The 27,738-nt window shown below is 46.9% G+C and overlaps 1 protein-coding gene across 1 annotated transcript; it reads right to left on the bottom strand.

Annotated features, from left to right (window-relative positions):
* Positions 1 to 106: 106 nt before the first annotated feature.
* RAD54L (RAD54 like) lies at positions 107 to 26,315 on the bottom strand. The gene is made up of 18 exons (XM_059921881.1): positions 25,727 to 26,315; positions 25,561 to 25,647; positions 24,038 to 24,157; positions 19,280 to 19,340; positions 18,410 to 18,545; positions 17,896 to 17,965; positions 17,489 to 17,777; positions 17,137 to 17,261; positions 11,690 to 11,840; positions 8,120 to 8,246; positions 6,697 to 6,771; positions 6,418 to 6,548; positions 5,787 to 5,897; positions 5,503 to 5,626; positions 5,071 to 5,149; positions 4,580 to 4,759; positions 611 to 774; positions 107 to 514 (listed from the first exon to the last, which is right to left on the bottom strand). Exons 1-18 carry the CDS (start codon positions 25,727 to 25,729, stop codon positions 304 to 306), a joined length of 2,244 nt encoding a protein of 747 aa, XP_059777864.1. The 5' UTR covers positions 25,730 to 26,315; the 3' UTR covers positions 107 to 303.
* Positions 26,316 to 27,738: the final 1,423 nt, after the last annotated feature.

Genomic DNA, 27,738 nt, shown 5'->3' with positions numbered 1-27,738 from the left:
CCTGCTTTCCCTCCTCAAGCAGTTACCCAGGCTTTAGTGAAGTGTAGGAGTGCCCACTACCAGGCCTCTCCTCTACTGGGCTCACCATGCTGCTCCCAGGCCTCAGTCCCTTTCATACCTTTATTCCTTTCTTTTTTTTAACCAAAAAAGTTTTTCTTATAAAATAAATTTTGGGCAAACATCATGCAGCCCTTCTTGATGATTTTTCTCTCAGAGAACAAAATTCAACAGTGCCCTATGGGGCGGGGAGCCCCCTTTCCCCAACTCCTTCCTCTAACAGCTACACACCAGACCAGCTGGTTATCAGTGGAGGCCCCGCTGCTCCTCATGGGAATGCTGGTGGAAGACGAAGGTGATGGCAGTGGAAGCAGCATCCCAGGCAGCCTGGAGTACCTCATCCTTGAGCCCCCGCTTATCAGTGCTATGGTTCCATTGAGCCAGGTCTGAGGTGCAGTCAGAACCATCAGGGGGTGGCCAGACCTGGTGGTTGTTGACACAGCGGCGGCAGCGCAACCTGCGGGCAGAGGACAGAGCTGTGGTTACTGTAGATCCCATCTCCAAGCTGTGTAGGGTGTTCAGAGGTAATGGCCAGCAGGGGCACTCCACCCACCTGTCATGTGTGTCACTGAGGCTAGCCTCATCCAGGGTAAACAGCTCCTTCAACTCGCCTAGAGAGAAGTGCCGCTCCACATCCTGCTCCTCATCCACCACACAGCTGCTCAGTGCCTTCTTGTGGCTCTGACGCTGAAAGATCTTCTCCTCAATGGTTCCTGCCTGGGGGGGGGGGTGGGGGTAGGGGTGGAGGCCAGGGCTAAGTCACCTCCAAACACAGAGGGCAGGAAAACCCAGGGGTTGAAACTATAGCCACCCAAGAGAAGGGGAGATGTATGAGAAGAGTCTTGCAGCAATACCTCTGTTCATCTAAGCCAGCGGTCCGCAACCTTTTTGGCACCAGGGACCAGTGGTTTTGTGGAAGACAATTTTTATACGGACTGGTGACGGGTGGGTGGGGGGAAGTGGGGAATGGCTCAGGTGGTAACACGAGCAATGGGGAGCCCCAGATGAAGCTTTGCTCGCTTGCTGCTCACCTCCTGCTGTGCGGCCCAGTTCCTAACAGGCCGTGGACCAGTTCCAGTCCCCGGCCCAAGGGTTGGGGACCCCTGATCTAAGCCCATTTTCCCAGTCTATCTTTTGGGAATATGCCTTGTGCATGTCTGCCCACCCAGGATATTTTCTGTACCGATGGAGGATTCCAGGGCCTCGCTAAATTTCTTCAGGGTGGGCTGAGGTTTGTCTGCAACAGCAGATCTCCACACCAAGTCCAAATCTCACTCCAGTAAATGTCATTTGGGTATCCTATGCCAGGCCCTGTGCTAATGCCAGGATACAAAGAAGAATCAAATATGATCCCTATTCTTAAACTCATAGACTACTGGGGGAGAGAGAGACATATACTTGGTACAATGATAGAAATCTGTATAGGATACCCAGGGACCCACAAGAGGGATGGTGGAATGGAATAATGTTGAAAAGCTTGAAAGTAAGGATTATCCTTGAGCTGAATCTTGAAAAATGAATAGATGGTTTACAAGGAAAGAGAGAAGGCATTCCACGTATAAAAGAACAAAATCAATAAGCCTGGCCTACTAGAGGACTGTGAGGAGTTTGGCCTGTCTAGAGGATGGTAGGAGTATAGTACGTAAAAGCTGGGACTGAGAAAGCCCCATACTGGAGAAACTTGGATGCCAGGCTAAAGAGCTTGACCTTGTCTTGGAAGTGAAAAGCAAAATTAGAATTTTTGGAAAGCTCCTTCCGGAAGTAGTTGTGAAGAATGGGTTATGATAAGACCAAAGGTAAAGAATTAGGAAGTCAGATGACTGTGATTTTAGTATGGGATGGAGAGGAAGGTTAGATTAAGGAATTCTGAGAAGGTAAAATCAATGGTATAATTAGAATCTGGTTAGGAGACAGAGAATGGTCCAGTAGGATGATACCCAGATTTGGGTTGGGTGGATAACAGAGCCATTAAATGACAAAATTCAGAAGGGGATACTCATAAGACATTTAAGTAGAAATATACAGTAGGTGATGGAAATATGGGTCGAGAACTCAGGTAAGAGATCTGGGCTAAAAAGTTACTTAGAGACTTGTCAATATAATGAGTGCATATAATCACAGCGGTAGGAAAACCAGAGTGGAGTTTCCAAAGAGAAAAGAATTTTAAGATTTGTAGCCAACAGTGTCAGATATACAAAGAAGAAAAATCAAGAGTCTCTTGTTTTAGCAATTAGGAAGCCAATATATCGAAAGAAGGTTCAGTGGCATAACTGGTGAGATGAGTGAATAGGAGATGAGATGAAGTAAATCTGTAGGCTTTGGAAAAATCTGACAGTGAATGAATGAAAAGTAACCCAAGGTAGTCACTGCAATAGGACAGAGGGTTGAGAAACTTGTTTTTTTTAAATTATTTATTTATTTATTTATTTTTTTAAGCTAGTCAAATGAGAAACTTGTTTTTAAGGTGAGAGCTACTTGACAACGTTTACAGACTTCAGGGGAATAAAGGAGAAACTGATCAACTAAGAAAGGAAAGGATAGGAAAGGGGTCTAGAGCAGAGCTGGAATGATAAGCCTCGAACAGAGAGGAAGGAAATGATTTTCCTTTGAGAATGGAAGGGAAGAGCAGGTGTAAAGACTGACAGAAGAGAGGAAGTTAGGCAAGAGAATTCAAGCTTGGTAGCCTACATTTTCTCTGTGAAGTAGAAGACAAAGTCTCTCCAGAAAGAAGGAAAGACAGGGCCAGGTAGGAAGCTTGAGGAAAGTGGTGAAGGCTTGAAGTAGCTGGTGAAGGAAATGAAATATGGCCCTGCTCAAAATGGAGAATGAATCTGTGGTAGTGCCAATCTGTAAATGCAAGCTGTATCTGGCGCAGAAGCTGAAGCTGAGAACAGCTATAAGGATCCACATGGAGTAGGTATTAGGGGAAGAGTGCCTGAAAGGATGCACAATGAGGATCAGGCTGAATAGAAAGGGAAGCCAGACTGGGAGGAGCTGGGGCGCGGGTAACTAGGGACATTAGGTTGAAACAGATATAGGAGGTATGAGAAAGCTGGAAGGACAGGAAATGAGAGTAGAATGAGAGGTATTAAAGCTCTGGGTACTGTGTAGTTTTGGTACTGTTACAAGTTCCATACTGTGGCCTTGGGAATAACGCGAGTAAAAAAATGAGGGGGAGGACTTCCCTGGTGGCGCAGTGGTTAAGAATCCGCCTGCCAATGCAGGGGACATGGGTTTGAGCCCTGGTCCGGGAAGATCCCACACGCCACAGAGCAACTAAGCCCATGCGCCACAACTACTGAGCCTGAGCTCTAGAGCTCGCGAGCCACAACTACTGAGTCCGCATGCCTAGAGCTGAGCTCCGAAACAAGAGAAGCCACTGCAATGAGAAGCCTGTGCACCACAACGAAGAGCAGGCCCCACTCACAGCAACTAGAGAAAGCCCATGAGCAGCAATGAAGACCCAACAACGAAGACCCAATGCAGCCAAAAATAAATGAATAAATTTATTATTTTTTTTAAAAAAAGGGACTTCCCTGGTGGCGCGGTGGTTGGGAATCTGCCTGCCAATGCAGGGGACACGGGTTCGAGCCTTGGTCCAGGAAGATCCCACATGCTGTGGAACAACTAAGCCCGTGCGCCACAATTACTGAGCCTGTGCTCTAGAGCCCGGGAGCCACAACTACTGAGCCCGTGTGCCACAACTACTGAAGCCCACGCACCTAGAGCTTGTGCTCCGCAACAAGAGAAGCCATTGCAATAAGAAGCCCGCGCAGCGCAACGCAACGAAGAGTAGTCCCCGCTCGACACAACTAGAGAAAGCCCGCATGCAGCGACAAAGACCCAAGGCCACCAAAAATAAATAAATAAATAATAAAATTTTTTTTTTTAAAAAAAGGGGGAGTTAAGGAGGTCATTAGAGATGAAGTCAAGGAAACGTGAAGGCCAGAGTGCTGGAAAATTGCAGGTCCTTGAAGTCAGCCAGGATGATAGCTGGATTTGGGGAAGAAATGAAGACTGAACTGGTGTCCAAAGTTATTGATGAATTAGGTAAACAGCAGAAGGTAGATGACTGTAGCAAGGAAGAAGAGGGTAGTCAACACAACATGAGCTTCAAAAGAGGTACTATACGATGGATGGTCTGACTGATCACTGAGAACTTGGAGAATGCCAATACCACTTCTTAGCCCCGTGGGACATGGAGTATGAGAAGACTACAAGGCAAGCGGTACAGAAGAAATCAGGTGTAAGAGAAAGCAAGTGTCCTGTGAAAAGGATGAGGCCACAGGGGAGTTTGTTAACTACTGCACAGGCATCCAGAGGGCATAGTAAGAAGGATCTGAGGAACAGGGTGGTGAGAGAGGGCAAGAAAAGAAGAATAAAGAGCTCCAGGCTAAGCCCATAGCCTGGCCACTGTTACGGGCAGAGGGGCCAAAGAGAGGCAATGAGAAACAAACCAAGGTGGTCCTGAAAGTCTTATTCCATGACCCACACCTACGCTGACCATTATCACCATCCTTACAGAGAGCAGGCGATAGATATAGCAGGTCTTCTTTTGACCGTCACGCCAGACCCGGGCCATGGCTTGTTCATCATTGGCTGGGTTCCAGTCAGGGTCAAACATGACCAGTCGGTTAGCCCCAATGAGATTGAGGCCACAGCCCCCAGCTTTGCTGCTCAGCATGAAGACAAAGTCAGGACTCTGGAAAGAGAAGAAGGAGAAAAAGAACCACTTACAGCCCAAACTAAGAATCTTGCTCAGCCCAGCCAACTGTTCTCTCATGTGCAGACCAACTGTGAGGACCACCAGTTTGCTACCTACCAGCCAATTTACCAGCCCACAAGGTCAGTTCCCAGTACAGCCATCACCAACCAATCAGCCTAACCCTACCACACCCGCCAGAAAAAAAAAAGTCAAGAGAGACCTAACGCAGAGCCCCTTTGTAGATTCTGTCAACCCTTAGTTCTGATGTTATTGCATTAGTGGTGTGGGGACAGGAGCTGCGCACTTACGGATGGATTGTTGAAGCGCTCCACAACCTTGGCTCGCTTCTTAATGGACATTGTGCCATCCAAGCGAACATATAAGTACCTGAAGGGGAATCCAAAGATCAAATCAAGAAGGAAGCAGAGCCCCCTTGGAGCCAGAGCTACTGAAGGGACTGAACCAACCATGCTTGAATGCTGTTCGTATACAGCCTGAAACCCTGAACTCCCAAAGGGAGTGGCAGGGAGCTAAGGGCTAGGACTGTCCTGTGGAGTACCAGAAGGACAAAGAACTATTCTGCTTAGAGATGGAGTTATGGCCATTACAGCAATAAGGAAACAGACATCTTCTGGAAAGTCCCTCCTGCTCCCACATCTTGGTCCATATCCACCAATCAGAACACCTACTTTTCCTAGGGGTACAGTAGGAGAGGTACCCCTTTGACAGCTCTTCCCTACCTTCGGGCCCGGCAGAGTTTCTCAAAGAGGTCCAATGTCTGAGTGTAATTGGACACCAGCACTACTTTGTCACTGCTGCAACTTCGGGTCACCGCCAGAATGTAATCAAGGACCAGCATCTTACCTGGGAAGATCAACAACCATCAGCACCCAATGGGCCATCCCAGTGGCCCAGGATTCTTACTCATGATATTCTGCCATGAGACAGAACAGATCTAGCACAAAGAGACAACCTCCCACCCCTCTTCCCAGAGGAGCCCAAAGACTGGTAGGAAAGGACTCACCTGACAGCTGAGGCTCTAGAGCCTTGGAGCTATAACCAGGGGGAAATACGTCCAAGGTACCTTCAAAGCCATCCTCTTCCTCCACACACTTGTCATAGATTAGAGCTGGATCTGAAAAAAACTCCAAAATGCCAGCTACATTGCTTTCAGAAGTTTCCACTTCAATGCTTGTTAGAACGCCCTCTAGAAGCCTACCCAGACCTTCCTCACCACCAGATTTGCTTGTTTCCAAATCCCAGTGTGCAATCAGTGCCACCTGGGATCATGAGTGGACAATTTTGCTCACTAGTGTGTTCTGTGTTCTCCCAACAAGAGGCGAGCTATACCAGACAGGGCAAAGTTTGTTATTTTTCCCCCGTCCAATATTTTTTATGCATATGTGTGTGTGCACACACTCTCACGCACAGTCCTATATATTCCAAGCATCAAGCATGGGTCAGGCAAAGGATAAGCTAAATTTTCCAAAGCAAAGGGTCTGGTTTAGAGTACACAATACATGAGCTCATGCCTTGTGGAGGCACAGAATTACATGTGGCCTCTATGAGGACTATGGACAAGTTTTAGTGAAGGTGGTTGAACTACCTTCCTTGCTCACTCTCACAGAGGACCCCAGCGCATGGATCCAACTCACGATTACATAGTTTCTTTAGTGAAGTGATGGAAGAAAGGGATGACACACTCATACTGCCCTCACGCAACTCTTCTGCTGGCTTGGCCTGTCTCAAAAACCTCTTATATAATTCAGTCTGAAGGGGTGTCAGCCTGAAAAAGAAAAAAAAAAAAAGGAGCTGGGTCAGCAGGAAATGCTGGACCACACTTCTGCCCTCCAAGGACACACTGAGAGCCCAGCCATACCTCAGGGACTGAGCTTTTACCCACTCACTCCACACCCCTCAGTTGAGTTCAGTACCTACAACAAACCACCTGCTCGATCTTCACAGGCAGATATTTAGAAAGGATATCAGATGTCCTCCGTATCAGGCACCTGGGAGAACAAGATAAAAAGACAAGGGGCTGATAAAACTGCCACCCAAAGGACCAAGACTGATTTTCTTTTGTAGTATCAAATGTCAGAAACCCATCAGCCCTATGGCAAAGATATCTATACCAGGGTCTCAGTCACGGGAACAGAGACCCTTTCAAACAGTCTAGCTCAGACGGACAACTCTCTCTTCCCCTTCAAAAGGTCAGCTGGGGCTTCCCTGGTGGTGCAGTGGTTGAGAATCTGCCTGCCAATGCAGGGGACACGGGTTCGAGCCCTGGTCTGGGAAGATCCCACGTGCCGCGGAGCAACTAGGCCTGTGAGCCATAACTACTGAGCCTGCGCGTCTGGAGCCTGCGCTCCGCAACAAGAGAGGCTGTGATAGTAAGAGGCCCGCGCACCGCGATGAAGAGTGGCCCCCGCTCGCCGCAACTAGAGAAAGCCCTCGCACAGAAACGAAGACCCAACACAGCCAAAAATAAAATAAATAAATAAATAAATAAAAATTTAAAAAAAAAAAAAAAAAAAAAAAAGAAGGTCAGCTGCCTTTCAAGAGAAGGCAGAGGTCTCCTGCTAAGCCTGGTGCTCTGACAGGGGAAGTAAGCTGTAAACCACTGAGCCCTTATGGGAGTTTCTGCTTGCATTTGCCCAAATGCCTGCTGCCACACGGCCCAAGGTTCAATGAAAGTATGCCCATACTACCTGGCAGACCAGGAAGGACAGGATCAGGCACCTAAGCAGCAGCTCCTAAGAGCACACTGACTCTCCTTCCTGCCATCTTAACCTGGGAGGGAGGTGCCTGTTGGCAAAAGCAAGACTCTTCAGGAAGCAGATCATCAAGTATACATAACTACAACAGAGGACTCCAGAATGTACCTGCCCCTTGAGCTATGTGGCCCCCCTGGAGAGAGCCTTGTCAGCCTGGGAGCCATACCCATCCTTCAGATCTACTACCTGTCACAGAAAGCTATGGGACGTGGGAAGGGATGCCTGATGCTTTAGGTGTGAGACTGACTGAGAGGAAACTTCTGAAGTACTAACAATGCTCCAAGGGATATTTTGCTCAGGAAGTCTAGCAACAGAAAAAAGCTTCCTCAGCAGGATGCTAAGCGGCACCAAACCAGACCACAGGACCCAAGGTCAGGGAGAAAGCAGGGAATCAGCCTGCAAGACCCCTTCATTTATTCAGTGACTACTGTCAGGGCACAATCCCACTCTCTTAGGAGAATCCCAGACCTCAAGGCCAAGGCCACAAAGGATCGGCTTTGGATGGCTAAGGAGGCAATTCTGATGACCTAATGTGGGGGGACCCAAAGGGAGGTACTACTGTCTAGCCCACCCCCCCCATTACCTATTCACAATGCTGATGAGCTCCCGCAGTCGCTCCTCTCCTAGATGCCTATCTTCCTCACTGGCAGCTGCATCTCGACCCTTCAAAATTGGCAATTCAAAATGCTTCTTGAACTCCTGGGCAGTTCCTAAGCATAGGAGAAAAGGCATTAAAGAATATAGAAAAGTAATGACTTTCCCACTGCCAGTAACAGCAGACTACTTTGTCACAGACCAACCTTCTATTGAGAACAACAAAGCTGAACAAATTATAGGCAATTTCTGTTTGAATGGATCAGAGAGCTACCAAAGCAGAAAAGACTTGAAAGGCCAAATAATAAGATAGCAAGTAGATCAAAACCCAAATATATAACTAATTACATTAAATGTAAATGGACCAAATAATCCAATTGTCAGACTGGATTTTTTTTTTTTAATAGCCCACCTATATACTGCTTATAAGAGATGAAATAGCATGTACAATGAAGTACAAGACAGTCCTCAACTGGGACTTCCCTGGTGGTCCAGTGGTTAAGACTGCACGCTTCCACTGCAGAGGGCACAGGTCGGGCAACTAAGATCCCACATGCCATGCAGCGCAGCCAAAACAAAAACAAAAAACAAAAAACAAACAAAAAAAGACAGTCCTCAACTTATTATGATGGTTTGACTTATGAATTTTCGACTTTATGATTGTGTGGAAGCAACATGTATTCAGTAGAAACTATACTTCAAATTTTTTTTATTAATTAATTAATTAATTTATGGCTGTGTTGGGTCCTTGTTTCTTGTGCGTGGGCTTTCTCTAGTTGTGGCAAGCGGGGGCCACTCTTCATCACGGCGCACGGGCCTCTCACCACTGCGGCCTCACTTGTTGCGGAGCACAGGCTCCAGACGCGCAGGCTCAGTAACTGTGGCTCACGGGCCCAGCTGCTCTGTGGCATGTGGGATCTTCCCAGACCAGGGTTCGAACCTGTGTCCCCTGCATTGGCAGGCAGACTCTCAACCACTGTGCCACCAGGGAAGCCCTATACTTCAAATTTTTAATTTTGATCTTTTCCCAGGCTAGCAATATGAAATACCATACTCTCTCTTGATGATATTGGGCAGCAACAGCGAGCCACAGCTCCCAGTCAGCCACGTGATCATGAGGGTTAACAACCGATATACTTATAACCATTCTATGCCCATACAATCATTCTGTTTTTCACTTACAGTATAGTATTCAATAAATTACATGAGATATTCAGCACTCTTTATAAAATAGGCTTTGTGTGAAATGCTTTTACCCAACTGTAGGCTAATTTAAGTGTTCTGAGCACATTTCAGGTAGGCTAGGCTAAGTTATGATGTTTGACATTAAATGCTTTTTTTCCTTAAAGGTGTATAATTATTTTATATGCCACATACCACTTTATTTTATGATTTTTTTTTGGTTGGGGTGCTGTGCCACATGGCATGCAGGATCTTAGTTCCCCAACCAGGGATCAAACCTGCACCCCTGCAGTAGAAGCGTGGAGTCTTAACCACTGGACCACCAGGGAAGTCCCTTAAATGCATTTTTGACTCAAAATATTTTCAACTTACAATGGGTTTAGCGGCACAGAACCCCATCATAAGTTGAGGAAGATCTGTACTGATACATGCTACAGTATGGATGAGGCTTCAAAACATTATGCTAAGTATAAGAAGCCAAACACAAAAGGTCCCATATTACATGATTCCATTTATAGGAAATATTCAGAACAGGCAAGTCCATAGAGACAGAAAGCAGACTGGTAGTTGATAGGGGTTGTGGGTAAGTGAGGATAGGGAGCAACTGTTTAATGGGTATAGGGTTTTGTTTTGGCCAGGAATGTAAAAGGTCAGGTACCTCACAAAAGAGGATCTCCAAATGGCCAATGAACATATTAAAAGGTGTTCAACTTTTTTTTTTTAAACAATCTTTTTTTTTTTTTAATATTATTTATTTATTTGGCTGCGCCGGATCTTAGCTGTGGCACGCAGGATCTTTGTTGCCACGTGCAGGATCTTTAGTTGCGGCATGTGGACTCTTAGCTGCTGTACACATGTGGGATCTAGTTCCCTGACCAAGGATCGAACCCAGGCCCCCTGCACTGGGAGCGCAGAGTCTTAAACACTGGACCACCAGGGAAGGCCCAAATGTGTTTGAGTTTTATTCAACATTAAATAAATGCAATGAAATATCACTAAACACCCACCCAGAATGACTAAAATTTTTTTTAAAATGTGTTCTAAAGATAAACATTGGTGATGCTATAAAGCAGAGGCCAGCAAACTATAACCAGGGGCCAGCCACCTGTTTCTATAAATAGTTTTAATAGAACACATCCATGCTCATTCATTTACATTTTATGGCTGCTTTCATAGTGCAATAGCAGAGCTGAGTAGCTGTGACAGAGACAGTATGGCCTACGAGCCTAAAATAACTATCTAGCCTTTTTTTTTTGGCCACACTGTGCAGCATGCGGGATCTTAGTTCCCCGACCAAGGATCAAACCTATGCCCCCTGCATTGGGAGCACAGAGTCTTAATCACTGGACCGCCAGGGAAGCCACTATCTACCCTTTTAAGAAAAAATTTGCTGGCCCCTGATGTAGAGACACTGGAATTTTCATATACTGCTGGTACAATCACTCTGGAAAACTGGAGTATCTACTAGGGTTAAACACATGCATAACATATGACCCAGCAATTCCACTCTTATGACAGAGGAACGCATACTATGCTCAGGTAAAAAAATGTACAAGAACGTTCACAGGATCATTATTCAAAATAATAAAAAACTGGAAACAATTCAATTGTCTATCAACAGTAGAACTAATAAATTCTGGTATATTCATAAAATGGAATAGTATACTAAAGTGAAAAACAAACTACTGCTATAGGCAACAACATGCATGAATCTCATACACATAATATTGAACAAAAGAATCCAGATGCAAAGGAAAATATGCTATATGATTCTTTAAAGTTCAAAAATGGGCACTAATAAACCCTTCCACAGATATCTATGTGTAAGAATTGCCCAAGCTATGGTTGCCAGGGGCTGGGGGAAGTGGGAAATGGGGAATTGCTGCTTAATGGGCAGAGTTTCACTTTTGCAAGATGAAAAAAGTTCTGGAGATGGTTGGTGGTGATGGTTGCACAACAATGTGAACGTACTTAATGACACTAAGTTGCACACTAAAAAATGGTTAAAAACAAAACAAAACTGCCTAATACAGAGTCTGCTCTGAGGCCAAAGCTCTTGAGAGGCGGCTAGGATGTGATGAGCAAAAATGCCTGGGGATAGTAGTTCCATCCCCAGCTCATAGAGACAATGCCCTGCATAGCCCCTGCCACCTCTGCAGTGGAAAAAAAGACCAGAGTGGGCCTTGCTGAGTTGCTCAGCAGAGCCAAGGTCTCCCAATGGCTTTGCTACTCCTTGACATGAGAAGTCTTCCTAGAAGAGTGCCTAGTGACCCACATATAACTAGTGGTCTCTCCTCTCTCTCCTCAGCTAGCGTTACAACCCCAAGGCTAAGGCAAGGCTCCTCTCCAGTATATCAGACAAGGCCAAGATTCTTACCCAGGATTCCCGAATTAACAAAATGTACCAAGCTGAAATACTCAAGGAGATCATTCTGGATGGGAGTCCCGGAGATGAGGACCCGTCGGCTGGTGTTCAAGCTGTCCAGGGCCTGGTAAGTCTGATTCTCAGAGTTCTTGAGCCTGTGCCCCTGCAAGGAAATTAATTCTCACTTAGGCATGGGCACAATGTGGCCTCCCTAACAGTAGCAAAATCTTGTATAGACAGGCAAAGAGGAATCATGAGCATTACAGGTCCTGAGGTCTTGGGAACTGGGCAGGGGGCAGCAAAAGCGAGAGTTTACCCACTCTCTTGGGGAGAAATGCCAGGCTCAAGAGACAGACCTTCAGCTTCTAGACCAATGCTATATCCATAAAGCATGGATTCTCTATTTCTTCCCCTCCTCTTCCCTGCCCCAACCTCCAGAGCCATAGTAGCCTGCCTATCCTCTTCAGAGATCATTCAGACATGTTAGAGACCCGTGCTTTCAGGGAATCCTCCCTCTGCACTAGCCCAACCATCCCAGAACCTCCTGAGCCAGATGCCTTCTGTATTAGTCTCCCAGCTATCAGTGCTAAGGGGACTTGGTCCAGGCTCCTCCTCTCCTCTTTCCACAGAATCCAGCCAGATCAGAAATCTAAAGAAAGAGCCTCTCTCTGCCTCTCTTTGCATCTCTTCCCCAATCCCTATATCACCCACCCCAATACACACCTGTTACTTCTCTCTTTTAAGCCTTTTTCAACAAAACGGTAAAGGACCCTATCAACTTTCCTCTCTCCCCAAGAATCACACGGGCACGGTCAGGCCTGCACCTTTTCTACCCCCAGCCCCTTTCAGCCCCACACTGGGCAGGGCACGCAAAACACAACCACCAGTGAAAGAATGAACAAATAAGCCAGGCTTTCACAGTGCAATTAAACACAGACCCTCCACTGATTCTCCCATCTGTGGGATCAAGTCCAAGCTCGTTAGCTTAGTAGTTCTCAGTTAAGGACGCAGCTGACTTCTTTGACACTCTCCACAGCTTGTCACAGTCCAGGAAACTATAACTCACCACTCCTAATGCTGGATCTCCTTAGGTCTCATTGCCCATGCCATTCCTCTGCCCACAATTCGCTTCCACAGGCAAATTCCTCAAATGTCACCTCCTATGCAAAGCCTTCCTCAATGACCCCAGGCTGTTGGGGTCTCTCACCTCTGGCACTTATGGCACTCTGTACATAACAGCTGTGCACTGAATCCTTTTAATGTGCCAAGCACTATACTAAGCACTTTACCTATATTCTCTTCTAAAACCCAGATAACGATCAGATGAGAGGAAATTACAATACCCTTTTAGAGAAAATGAGGTTCAGAGAGGTGAACAGTTATCCAAAATCATGCTGGTATCAAGTAGCAGAACTGAGATTTGAACTCAGGTGTGTGAGATTCTGAAGTCCAGGCACTATACTACTCTGCCTCTTATCTACTGCTATATATACTAATCACATTCGATTGTACTTTATCTCCTCACCAAGGCAGGAACTTTTAAAGGCAGAGACCACGTCAGATTTGCCTTTGTAACAGTGCACAGGACAGAGCCCCACACAGAACACTGCTCAGTGAATGCTTGCTGAAGAATGAATGAATAAGCAACATTGCTATTGAAGAATCAGACAGACACCCATAGAATTTTAATTTAAAAAAAAAAATGACTGGATGTTGTATACCTAAAATGAAAACATTATATGTCAATTATATCTGTTTTAAAAAAAAATTTTAAAGACATCCTAAACAAAGAAAATAAACTTAAAAGTGACAGGAGGATCCTGAAACAGCCCTGAAAGGCTAAGACTTCTGAGCTGAAGAGGGAAATAAGACTTGAAACTTGTGAAGAAATTACCCAAAAGGCCCTGGGGAAATGGGCATCCATTGGATCCCTCTAAACAATTGGATCCCTCTAAACTGAAGCTCCCTGACGGCTGGCAATCATGAGATCCCCAGGGCCTGACACATAACAGGTACTTCATAACTCAATTAATGAACTGAACTGATGCACTACCCCTGTGGGTCTCTGTGAAAGGGAAAGCCAACCCCAGCTCCTGTGGGACCTTCCTGGCTCCAGACCTGGCTCCTGCCACCATCGGCCACAGATTTAAAACCCAAATGCTGGCATCTCAGCAAATCAAATGTTTGGCCAGATGAAAAGTTGTCAGAGTTCTTATTTATAAGCTGCTGCTGAACTTCTGTTCTGGCAGAATTCTCAGCTTATCCTTTTAAAAGCAAAAAATGATACCAAGATTAAATACCACCACTTGTCTCTCTGAAACATGAGCCCCATGAGTAGATTCTTGTTTTTAATGCATTTCCCAGCATCTGACTTGCTTTGTGTTCTAGCACTTGTAAAGGAACATACATGGGTCCAGATGAGGCATACAGGGACAGTCCTTCCATAACCAAGCCAAGCTTCTCCCTACACCAAGCTTTGGTTACAACCAAGGCATTAAGAGAGAAGAAAGAGTCAGGACTTAAAATCTCAGACCTGGATTCAAGTCCCAGCACTTCTCTGAGCTTCAGTCTCCTCATCTCCAAAACTGAGATGATGATGATGATGATGATGTCAGTCCCTCCCCTGTTCATACACCTTACAAAACGCTTCCCTATATCCTCTTTCTTGATCTGTATCATGTCCCTTTCAGGTAGACCATGTGCTATCTACTCTATAGTCTCAGAGCAGTCTCATCTGCAGTCATGCTTACAAGTGGCAAAGCCAACACTGATCCCAAGTGTTCTGACTTGCCCTGTCTAACTCAGATTACAATGTGGATCAAGATTTTGTACAGTTATTATGCTATTATTACGTTATTATTTCTGTGTTCCAGAGAAAAGCATCAGCTGGGAGGAAGCTGGGAACATGAAAGCCTGGGGCAGAACCTTCTCTTTCCCAGATCCAAACAGGACAAACTTCTCCTAGAGTAGGCTGACTATCTTTCAGGACTTTGGCTTCCTCAGGTCTCTGACAATTAACACACTGCTGACAAATAAAAGGTAGAAAAAAAGAAAAAAAAACATAAATAAATAAAAGGTAGAAGAGCAGAAGGGAGGACCAGGACCCTGCAGTGTGGCAAGAGGCAGCCTGGTCCCTCATGCCAGTCAGCTCAGAAAACAGGAGAGGATGAGGAAGAAACGAAACACTATAGAGGAGAAGAAAATCTAGATGCTCCCCAGTCCTCAAGGGCTCAACAGCCTGCCTTCCCTTCCCTTCCCCAATGCCCTGGCCTCTAGACCAGGCTCCTGGCACAGTCCCCCTCCACGGTGATGAAGCAAATGCCAGGGTCCTGGGCAGTGGCCACGTGCATACCCCATCTCAATCTGCTAAATCCCTTACTCCTACCAGGGAATGGCCCATCAGCGTATCAGAAGTTGGCAGACATGCCAGACTCTTCATAAGGACAAAAGCTCAACTGGGAAACAGCTCACTACTAGCAAGCATGGTACCCCAAAGTAAGCTTTTCTTCTCTGTCCTCTCCCAAAAGACCCTCAGATACAGGGTAATCTATAGTCCCCAGAGCACAGTCAAGCCTGCCAATCAGTTGACAGATGGGGCCAAGTCTTTCAGCCACCTCTACACTAAAGTCCCCAGGGTGTGCAAAGTGACCTTACTTTCCCCAAGATGTAAACAATGGCAGCAGGCTCAGGGTAGCCAAGCCCCCTAAAGACGTGGGAAATTCTTTATACTGGGAAGCTCCCAGCCACCCTCACTGCTTTCCAAGTAGTTGCATCCCTACCACCCTTCATGCACAGTGCTGGAAAAGGCCAGAGAGTAACAACTGCCGTATTTTCCTTAGTCCCAGAGAGTCAACACAGACTCACAAGGTGTATGGACTATCCACACTGGACTTTCCTATCTCCGTGCTTCTGTTCACATGAGTCCTCTCAACCTAGAATAAAAACCAAAGCTGAGGGGACTGCCCTGGTGGTCCAGTGGTAAAGAATCCGCTTTCCAATGCAGGGGACGTGCGTTGGATTCTTGGTCGGGGAACTAGGTTCCCAGACGCCGCAGGGCAAATAGGCCCGCATACCACAACTACTGAGCTCATGCACCTCAACTAGAGAGCCTGCGCGCCGCAAACTACAGAGCCCACGCACTCTGGGAACCTGCATGCCACAACTAGAGGAGAGAAAACCCGCACGCCACAATTAGAGAGAAGCCCACACGCCACAATGAAAGATCCCACATGCCTCAACGAAGATCCTGCGTGCTGCAACCAAGACCCGACGCAGCCAAAAAAATTAATTAATTAAATAAATAAGTACATACGTACATAATAAATTAAGGGACTTCGCTGGTGGCGCAGTGGTTAAGAATCTGCCCGCCGATGCAGGGGACACAGGTTCGAGCCCTAGTCCGGGAAGATCCCACGTGCCACGGAGCAACTAAGCCCATGAGCCACAACTACTGAGCCTGCGCTCTAGAGCCCATGAGCCACAACTACTGAGCCCGTGTGCTGCAACTACTGAAGCCCGCGCACCTAGAGCCTGTGCTCAATGAGAAGCCACCACAAGGAGAAGCCCACGCACCACAACGAAGAGTAGCCCCCACTCACCACAGCTAGAGAAAGCCCACACACAGCAACGAAGACCCTACGCAGCCAATCAATCAATCAATCAATCAATCAATCAATCAATAAATGGCCCTGCGTGAGATAGACAGATAAATAAGGGACTTCCCTGGCGGTCCACTGGTTAAGACTCTGCGCTTCCACTACAGTGGGCATGGGTTCGAGCCCTGGTCAGGGAACTAGATCCCACATGCCATGTGGTGCACCCAAAAAATAAAACAGAATTTAAAATAATTAATTAATTATTTTTAAAGGTGAATTATTTTTAAAAAACCAACAACAACAAAAAACAAAACAAAGACAAAAAAACACCCAGAGCTGACATGTACCAAGGTCTTATGACATACCAGGCACTGTGATAAAAGCTTTCCTTCATTTAATCCTCACAATAATCCCATAAGGCAGATGTTATCACCCCATTTTATTGACACAGAAAGAGGCTTGGGTGGTTAAGTAACTTACCACTTACTCTGATAAGTGGCAGAGCCAGGATTTGAACGAAGATCTCTCTGACCCTAGAACCTGTTCCCCTGAACACTGTACCATGTCTCTCCACCCATCCAAATCCCTCCCACCCTTCAAAGTCCTTTGGTCTAGGAAAACTGTCTAGAGGCAACAAAACCAATCAGCCCACAGCACCTCACTCTCCTTGGCATTCCAAGCTCTGCTTAACCCCTCTTTCAGCAAATTGGTACCACGGGCTCTCCCTCCCATTTGCCTCCTTCAAGGCAGTATGTTCTGTCCTCTACATCCCCCAGTAACCGGCACAGTCCTTGGATGGCAGTTCTCAGTGAGAAGACATCGACAGACTTCCTCCTACCACCCAGACAGCCGAGTGTCAAGTACCTCATCACATATGACCAGTCCAACACTCCCTCTCCGGAGGACTCCGACATGAAGGCGGAAAGTCTCATAGGAAATGATGAGGATGGGAGAAGGCACTCTGGCTCCACGCTGGTTCATAAATCCTTCTACGACAAAAAAGGTGTCAAGGGAACAAATCTGAGAATATCATAAAGAAAAAGCCAGTTTGACGATTCTTTAATTTAGCCTGGAAATAACTATTTCAACTCTTTCCACGGGAATTCTACTTTCTGCCACCCCCTCCCTGCCCTCAACCCTGGCCATCAGTGAGGATACACTTAAGACAGGAGCAGGTTGTATGGAGAAGTGCGGCCATGTTTGTTAAGGCTCCTACCCAGCTTTTGGTCTATCTCGTCCTTAGAGCCTCCGTCGATGGCTAGAGGTTGGATCCTCCCTCCAAGCCATTTCCCAACTTCATTGTACCAGTTCTTCACTAGGCTGGAGGGCGACACCACCACTGCCTTGTCAATTTCTGGCTTGCACTCTGGACTCTGGCGCAAAAGCGTCCACATCAATGTGATGCATTGCAGCGTCTTGCCCAGGCCCATCTCATCAGCCATGATGCAGCCATGGCTGCCAGGGATGCGCCGACTGGTGACACACTCCCACAGGAACTTCACTCCCTGGGGAATAACAGCACTCAGCCCACTTTGGCATCCACACTGCTGCTGCCCCAGGGATGACAGCCCCTCAGGTGCAGCCCCTACCCTAGCCCAAACTCACCCCCCCACCCCCATTTACCTCTCTCTGATGAGGCCTCAAGACCTTACTGAGAATAGGATCAACGACCACATGGACAGGGAGTTTTTCCCTGAGAAAACACAACAAAGAAAACACGGAGTTCAGACACGGGCAAGGGCACACCCTCAGAAAGTTGTGTCCTGTTGATTCAGAGGCAGCTGCCTAAGAGAGGACCTCCTTGGCCTGGTGCAATCAAACCATAGCAAATTCCTCTCCAGGGTGAGAAAGTTAGGAGACGGAGATGGGTTCCCTATGCCATCACCTTAACCCTCCCCGTGCCCCTGAGTGAGCCTGGTAGGAATGGATGAGGAAACCCCACCAACTGGACATGTCCACATGTTCTTCCCCAGGCACTCTCCTTCCCCACCTACTCACTCTGGATGGTACAGTAGTCATGACAGCACTCTGAAAACATATGCAGGTCCCAAGGTGAAATCACACGAAAATGCCCTCTGCCCTCCAGGTTTGTGCACTTAGAGGACCAGAACTGCTCAAGAAATACCAGTGCACATACTTGTCAAGCTTCAGCTGGTCGTGGGCGCTCAGCGAGGGAGGCTCGTACAGAACCAAGGCACCTTCTTCCAGAGGGTCATGGAGGGCCCGGCGGACCCCAGCCCTTTTGAGGCCCAATGCCCGAGAGCCCAGAGGACCTAGAAACCAACAATTTGTCACCTAAGTCTCTAAGTTGAGGAGCTCCAGCAGGCCCAGCTCAAACGCCTTTCCTTCATATAAACTTTCTTAAGCTTCCATATGACCCCCTCTCCCAAAAACCTCTCCAAAAGCAGTTTGGGCACCTCTGCCTGACCATTACCCAAGTCTGCCTCAGATCAGAGTTTTCCCCATATGACTTCTCCCATTCAACTACAAACTTCTGGGGGGCCAGGTCTCGTTCATCTTACATCAAATCAATCCTGGAAAGGTCTGAAACCCTAAAGGGGCCTTTCAAGACTAAGAGGTCTTGAGAGTTCGCCTCCTCCCTCCCAGGCCCCGGTTTTAGCACAATTCTATGCCCTACATAAGGCAGGGGGAAACCCTATAGAACCTAGGCCTCTGATAGAGCCAACTTCATAAAGGAAATGCTACTGAACTCATTTGGACTGAATGTAGCCTGGGTCCATCAGCCACCCTGGCCCACCAGGAGCTTCCTGAACACTGACATATCCCCACCAAGAAGATGAGGGGCAGTTAGTCTTGGTAGCCTTTGCTGAAGCTGTCAAACACAGACTTCACGCAGGCCCCAGGAAGGTCACCCCATACACAGTCACCACTGGACTGGCATCTTTAATTCCAAGGTAAGCTTGTACTTACAAAAGCAGAGGTTTTAATCTATTCAGGCATATTCACACGTGACTAATTTAAGAAATAGAAAAGTCTCCATTTTTACCTTGATAATTTGGAATGGGGATTTTGAAAGGCTTTGACAAAATGCTTCGAATAAATGCTTCCTAAAAAGAGAAGAAACAGGGATTCAGGACTGATTGGAGATGTTATGGGATAATATTTTTACAAATGCAGTCTAAAATGCCTGTTTAAGCATCGTAATACATTCAGAGCATTGTATTTTGATTACGTTTCATTCAGATGCATCTAGAACAGAAGCAGATGTGCTCCATATTAGATTATTAGGTTTTGTACAATGGCTTTTACCTTTGAGGCTTTGCATAACGTTCCACAAATCGCCAGGGACAAGAGAGTGCCAAAGCAAATACCTAGCCTTGGTCAACCACAAGGCTCAGAGCCTTTAGCTCATGAAAGACCATGCCAAGTAAGGACACCTAACTATTCCCTAGGCTGCAGCGCCCTAAGAAGAAAGCACCACAAACTCACCCAATCCCAGTACTAACAGAACTCCAATGTCTGGATTCAACCACTGTCCCACAGGGTTACATCTTTCCAAGCATAGTGCACATTTCCTTTTTTGTCATATCAGTTCTGCCTACTGCATCCAATTTCCATACCAACTCTCACATCAGTCTCCTTGGGAACTAAACAGCCCTTCAAAGAGTAGTGGTAGCAGGAGTAAAAGGAGCGATAGTATTAGTAAAATAATGCTGACAACAGCAAAAGTGACAACAATAATGATGATTAACAATGTATGCCAGATGCAGTGCTAAGCCCTCGCATTCATGTTACCATTTAATCCTCATTAACAGTCCTATGAGGTCCATATATTACTGGCATCCCCATTTTACAGAGGAGCAAATTGAGGCTGAGTCGTTTCCCAAGTCACACAGCCATGACATTTGCAGGACTTTCCTGATTCCAGGCCCTTACTTGTAACTACTGGGCAATATGGCTTCCTAATCCAACCTGTTTGAGTATAGCCATGTGGATCAGCCCAGAGTCAGCAGCTTCCTGCCATGGGAAGGCACAAGGGAGGGAAAAACATGAGAAAGAGGACATGAGAGAGAGGGGAAGCCAATCACCAAGAAAAAGCAAGGGACAAGGGTGACAGGAAGTCTCTGTGTCATCACTTCGGCCTGGAATCAGCACTGGGCTACGGGGCTGGGGCAGGAGGAGGCAGGGGAGTCCACAATGCCAACTCCTGAGCTAACTGAAAACTCCCATCAAAGTTCTGACCTATATGTACCTGAGCTCTCAGGGAATTACAATAGCCTGTAAACCTCAACAAAATAAGAGCTAGAACCCAAGAGAGCAAGGTAAAAACAAGACCAGAAACCCTAAAGGTAGTCTTAGTGGAATACATTAGCGGAAAAAGAAGTAATGAAAAATACTCCCTTCTAGCAATAAGGTATTTTAATAGGGAAAAAAGCAAGCCTGTCTTGCCCTGCAATTCTTACCTTTTTATTCTGACTCACTTCTATACAGATTATAAATTAAATTCTAGAAACTCAAGGTACTTTAAATAGGAAAAATGTAATGAATATATTTGGCAATCTATTGGAAGACAGAAAAGGAATGTGGAGAACTGAACTTCATCACCACGCTAAATAACACAACAAGCCCAGGGTTGGAGAAAGGCCCAAATTCTTTATTTGCATATTTCTTTGCAGCTGAATAAAATCTTTTGACTATGTTTAATTACCATAGCAATGATGAGAAACTCATATATAGAACATGCTAACAAAAAGCTACCTTTAAGTCAAAGGAGAGGAAAAGGAAAGAAATGGACTCTAATTTCTTTCCTAACTTGGCGTCAATTCTGCTTTTAATTCTGAAACTATTATTTTCAAGACTGTCAATATAAGAGGCTAGTACTGAAGCTCTAAGTAGCCAAGAATTTATGCTCCAAATTTAAAAAGACTTTCAGTAAAACCCAGGAGCCACAAGTTCTGCAGGTAGAAGTGCAGGCTCGTGCAACTACTGTGGAAGAAGGTGAGGATCCATGGCCAAAAACATCTGAAGGCAGAGCCTGCAAGACTTGCAATGGCCAGCCTCCAAGAATCTGGTCTGGTAGTAGTACTCACTAGACTCTGACAGAGGCAGAGGAGAAACCATGCTCTCACTTTATTTAGTTACTGAAAATTCATACCACCCTTTCCTTCTGATGATAGAAGAGGGAGAAGAACATCCCTCCCCCTACCCAAGGTCAAAGCTTCCCTCTTCCACAGAGAGTCACTCTATCAGGTCTGCCTGATCTCTCCTGTTGTCTCAACTTCTCCCTACTAGCTCTTTCTCACCAGCATTTAAAACATGCTTAACTCTCTCCTATCTCAAAAACAAAATGTCCTTTGACTTCTTATCTCCTCCCCTTCAAACTTCTAGAAAGAGCAGTCTGTCTCCCCTTCCTTATCTCTCACTCCTCCTGTCTATCTTCTGCCCCTTCCACTCTTCTGAAGTGATTCTGGCCAAGGTCACCAATGGCCTACAAGACCTTAACTCCAAGGGGTATGTTTCTACCCTATCTTACCAGACAAAGCTGGCCACTCCTTCCTCTCAAATATTCTCTGCTTTTGACTTCCATGACACCACTCTCCCACTATTTTGCCTTTCTGGGACCTCATGCTCAGTGCCCTAGTGCGCTCTTCTTCCTCTGCCCAATCCCTTTAAAAGTCAGTGTTCCTCAGGGCTCAGCCCTAAGCTCTTCTAACTGTGCATTCACATGGACACTCCAATACACTTTGTAGGTGTCAAACAAACTCTATGCCAATCACCCCAAATCTATTTCCACTCCATAACTCCCTCCTAGGTACCACACCCACATCTGCAAACCCAGACATCCTACAGGACTTAAAACTGATTGTGTCTAAGGCTAAAGTCTTCATCTCCAGAGCTTCACTGACTTTTGTGGTCCTGAAGCATTTTTGCCTTTGGGGACCCTTCCTCCACAGCTTTTAAACAGGCTGTTCCCTCTATCTAGAATACTTCCTGTTCTCTTCACCTGGCAAACTCCTCGCATCCTTCAGAACTCAACCTAATCAGCATGTCCCTCAGATGCGGGTCTCCACCAGCCTCCAGACTGTTAGGCCCCCTGTTTGCATACTCCCACCACATCCGCACTTATGTCATATAGTTCTAGAGGACAATAAAATGAATCCCGAATGAAAACAGTCCCGGAGGACTACACACCACTTTTTAAAGCTCAAGAAAACGATTAAACAATGTATTACTTAGTGAATTATATATATATGGTAAAACTATCACAAAAAGCAAGGGATGATGAATATAATTCAGGATAGTGGCTACCTCTGGGAATGAGAAAAGGGATTATGAATTTGATGATGTTCTAGTCCCGGATGGTGGGTTCACAGGTGTTTATTTTGTTTTATATTTTATATACATTATACATATATGTTTTCATATTCATCAAATATTATGTAAAAATGTTTTTAAGCATTTGCTGAATGCACAAATAACTAACCTCCACTACATGTACCCATCAACATACTCCCATTTTTCCTTCAAAATGTCCCTGTAAAGGAAAAACACGATCCTGTGTCTCCTCTACTCTCAATACTACACTTCTTCTGACACCAGATGTGTGGGTTTTCCATACATGAAGCAAATCTTCGGCTCCGCGTGGGTGCCCTACAACTTAATTCCAACACTATCTTCCAGGAGAAAGCATCAGATCCTAAAGGGTTCAGCCCCACGTGACTGCCTTCCCCACTGCTTCAGATGCAAATCTCAATTCCGTGTGGTTACCTGTGCTTCTGACCACAAGCTATAAATCAAATGTTCCCACAACCCCCTCCTTGGGTTCGATTAATTCGCTAGGTGGCTCACAGAACTCAGATACAGTTTACTTACTAGATTACTGATTTATCACAAAGTATATTAAAAGATATGAATGAATAGCCAGATGAAGAGACACACAGAGGGAGGTCTGGAAGGGTGAACACAGGAGCTTCTGTCCCAGGGGAGTTTCAGGTGTGCCCCTTCCCGACTTCCTGCTCACCAAGTCACCAACCAGGAAGTTCTCCAAACCCTCCCATACCTTTCGGGTTTGTAAAGAGTAGGACTGATTAAACATTGGCCATTGGTAGTTTGGTTCCCCGGGCAACCAGCCCCAAAGTTAAGTGCTTTACAAAGTCATCTCATTAGCAAATTCAGGTGTGGCTGAAAGGGGTTTGTTAGGAATAACAGAAGACACTTTTATCACTCTTATCACATTCCAAGGGTTTTTGGAGCTCAGTGTCACTCTGTCCCTCAGAAAGTTTGGAGGAAAAAGCTTTGGATGGAGCTAGGCAGATTTGACACCTCTGTAACTTTGAGCAAATTACTTAACTTCTCTGAGACTCAGCTTCCTCATCTTAAAAAATGAGAGTTACATGAGATAATGCACAGAACCTGCCACTTGATGATTAACTTTGATTTTACTAGAGGATACACATGAAAGCTGCAGGACTCTGGTACTTCTTAGAAGCTATATGCAGAGTCAGAGACAGTTCTCTGACAGGTTCCAACACCCTGCCATAGCCTTCACTCTCCTGCACCCTCTTGTCCTCAGCAATCTGAGCCACCTGAGATCTGGTGCCCAAGTAGCTATAAACAAGGGGAATTCCAAGTCAGGCACACAATCTCTAAGGAAAGAGGTCAGGCCTTTTCCAGGCCCCAGGAGCTGTGGGCAGGCCCAAAGCCCCCACTAAAGCATCTGCTGGCTACTGTGTGAGGACCGAGGGAGCCTCCCTAGACAAAACAGGGCACACACAGACATTGGCAGGTTGCAGTTAGGGCTTACATGTTGACTGCTGTCCAGACACGGTGGTCGATTCGTTAGTTGAGTCAAAGGTTTCCGAAAAGGAGACAGGAAACACTCCTGGCTCTGGGTCTCACTGCTGGATTTCCGTTTCTTAGGAGTCTAGGAGAGAGAATTGGGGAAGGTGAAGTCTGGAAGATACAGAGTTCACCACAATGGCAACTAACATTTAAAATGCTTATTAAGTGCCAGGCACTGTGCTAAACTCTTCACATGTACAATACTATCGTGTATCATCTTCACAGTAATCCTAAAATACACGTTTATATCCTGATTTAACAGGTGAGAAAACTGGAGCTTAATGAGGTTAAAGAACTTGCCTAATCTGAGGGGCACTGGAAGAGGTAAATGAAGTGGGCCTGTGAAGGGCAAGTCCATCAGTAGCACAGAGTCATGCTGCCCGCAAATCTTCACTCTAAAAGCCCCAAGGAATACTGAGTGACCCTTTGCTTCCCTCCCTGAGTTTACCAATGCAGGGCAAGAGTACAGCTGCTCCCAACTCCCAGGCCTCTGAGACCACTCTCAACCATCCACACCATGGCAGTGAGAACACCAGCACTGAAAGCATTTTCTGGAGCAACCAGTAGCAGACAGCACCAAGTACTGCCCCAAGTTCAAGTCTGAGACCCATGTAAGTGGCAAGGGGCAGCCAATGTGTCTCCCTCACAGGTAGAGGAGCCGCCTGCACACCAGCAGTACAACTACAGAGTAAGCCCCACTGAGCCATCAGGCAAGAACCCACTTGTACCAGATTGCCAAGGTATTTGAAGCTACAAGGCATACCTGAAACAGAAACACCAGGCCCCTTCCGCTCTCTCTACAGGCTTTTACTTACTCACTCACTAACCCCGCCCAAAACTGCCTTTGAGAAGTTCCTTAGCTATCTCTTCCTCCAAAGTTCCAGTGGCCAAACATTGCTTCTTGAATTGCTCTCTCTGAAGTACATACTACATCTTCCTACTGATTTTGGTTACATAGGTCCTGCCCACAGCCAGACCCAGAAAACCTCCAAGGCAGAGCCCAGTCCAAAGTCGAACATAGTGCCCTTGAGTATTTGCAAGGAACTGGAGGGGCATTACCCCTCCAATCTAGGCCCAAGTGAGCTCAGACTCTAAGGTAGGCCCAGTACACTCTACTGTTCTGTGACATTGGGCAGGTGACAAAGAGCAAAAGAGCGGGATGCTAGTTGCTGTCGGGGACCCCCCCTTTTTTTTCCAAGGGAGCCAAAGAGCCCAACCCAATCAGCTCTTTGCTTTGGAATGCCCCTTCCTAACCAGGAAAATTGAGGCATATTAGCTTCTAATGAGCACCTTGAGGACAAAGATTTTATTTATGTGGTTCAATGCCTGACACATAGTAAGCACTTACTGAAGTTTACTGAAAGAGGCTTCTGGAGGTGACGGGGTTCACTCCATGTAACCCCAGAAACCAGGGTCTAGGGTTCCTTTCTGCCTCAACAGCCTGCACCCCCACCTCCCCCATCCCCTTGAGGGCAGAGGGCTCACCACTGCTCCAGGCCGCCAGTCTTCCTCATCACAGGGTCCGCCTTCCGGTTTTCTCTTGGCCAGCTGACTGGGAGCTAAGCTCCTCCTCTGTAAGGAGAGGACGGAAAGTGAGCCCATTAGACACCGCCATAGGGCTAGCCACAGCCTCCCCTAGGCCCATATTTACCATTCTGGGCCCAGGAACATAAAATGTCAAGTACCCATCAGCCAAAGGTCAAAGGCACCCAACAGCTGAGAACGCAGAACCAGCCTGGTAAAGAGCGGGCTGCTACATTACTGAGAGCATGGGCTAATTAAAGAGGGAGCATGGATGGAGGGAATACAGCCAGGGGCTGAAGTTTGGGCCCAAACTGTGAAAGTGTCGGTCTCCAGTTAGCAGAGGCAGCCGAGGCGGAAGAGAAGGCAAAAAAGGAAATACCCAAGCAGAAATGAGTAGAGGTCTGGGATGGGGCAAAGAGGCAAGGTAGGCTGCCAGACTGAGTAGACTGCAGTCGAGATAGTGGTCCCAGGTGGACGTGAAGGCAGGGGGTAGCTGCGGGAGAGAAAGGGTAATCACAGGCCAGGAGAGAGGCTACGGTGAAAATTCGAGGCCTGGGGAAGGCGAGTCCGGAGAAGGAGTGCGGATGCCGGACTGAGGGAGGCCGAGCAGGGGTCCAGGCAGGACAAGTAGAAGACCCGGCCTTGGGAGGGTTAGCCCAGGCGAGGCTGGAAAGAGCGGCAAGGCTAAACCTCAGCCCAAGCACTCCGCCTCAACCTTCCTCTTCCCAAAGCGCGCGTTAACAGCCGCCAGGACTCCCGGGACCCGCCAGGCCCGGTCAATCGAACCTCCCGCGGTGCCGCCACCGCACCATCCATTGGCTGCGTTCGATGACTTCGGCGCTCGCGACCCAAGGACGGGGGCAGGCCTAGCGCTGTGGTCGCTGAGAGGCCTGGACTCTGGAGCTGGGTAGGCTAAAAGGACGAGCGAGGAGGAGGGACTTAAGAGGTAGGGCGGGGCCTGCAGTGGCGGGAGCCGTTGGGCGAAGTGGGCGGGGCGACCGCGCCCGCAGGGTTTTTGCACCCGCGGGCTGGACTCCGGCTCCGGTCTACTGCCGTTTGCGGGAGGCCGGTGAGCTTCCCGGACGGCAGCTGAAGTGACAGTTTACCTCCGACGGGGCAGCGGAGGACCTGCCCCTGTGTGCGGAAGGCTGAGAAAGGAGGCACGTGTGCGTGCGTGTGTGTGTGTGTGTGTCTGTGTGTGTGTGTCTGTGTGTGTGTTTGTGCCGGACCTGGAGAGGAGGTCGAGGTTGGAGTCAGATGTCGCTCCTCCCGGTCCTCTTCTTCCCACCTCCCCCGCCGCGGGTGGAGGGAGTTTTTCCGCCTGGACTCCCTACTACGTGGTCGGCTAAGGCAGTGAAAGCCCCCAGGGGACGTGAATTTAAGGTCTGGGGTGTCTTGTAGGAAGCTACCTTCCTTTCCTAGGGAAAACCGTGTTGGTGGTAGTGTGGTTTTGGAGTCAGGCCTAATCCTATACACTCAGTCTACCTGTAGACTCAGTCTCTCAAAACGTCAATTACTTCATACCGAAAATGTACATTATGTTAGTACTTTGGCTATTCTGAGAATTAAATTAATGTGCTTAAAATTCTCAGTATAATGCCAGGCACAACCCAGGTGCTCACTAATAATGGTAAGGGTATACACATAGCATTTACTGCCAGGCACTTCTAAGCTTCTTAGTTATAATAATTCATTTAATGCTCACAACGGTAAGGTAAGTTTATCATTGTCCCTGTGGGCTAAAAATCATTCACAACCAAAAAGTTGAGAGTTATGTTTTATCTGGCGGGAATTTTTAGGACTTCAAGCCCAGGAGGCAGCATCTCAAGTAACCCTGAGAGAACTGCTCTGAGGAGGCGAGGGGGGAGCTAGGATGCATAGGAGTTTTGCAACAAAGTGCAGGTAGTCTGGAACATCAAAAGATTACTACTAATAAAAGAAAACCAGAAACCGCAAGTTAAGGAATTTAGCACTTTTCTATATATGGGAAGATGTAAGATTCTGGGCTCAATGAAATCATTCCTTTGATATGCACCTTAGCTATCTGGGTCCAGTATCCTGTGCTTTCACATCCTGAGTTTCCTCAGGGCTCACCTTAGGGAGGGGCTGCAGTCTGAAGGCTGCTAGATGGCAGGTATT

The sequence above is a fragment of the Balaenoptera ricei genome, chromosome 1 (assembly GCF_028023285.1).
Source record: "Balaenoptera ricei isolate mBalRic1 chromosome 1, mBalRic1.hap2, whole genome shotgun sequence".
Taxonomy (NCBI): Eukaryota; Metazoa; Chordata; class Mammalia; order Artiodactyla; family Balaenopteridae; genus Balaenoptera; species Balaenoptera ricei.
This window is presented reverse-complemented; position numbering and strand designations above follow the sequence as displayed.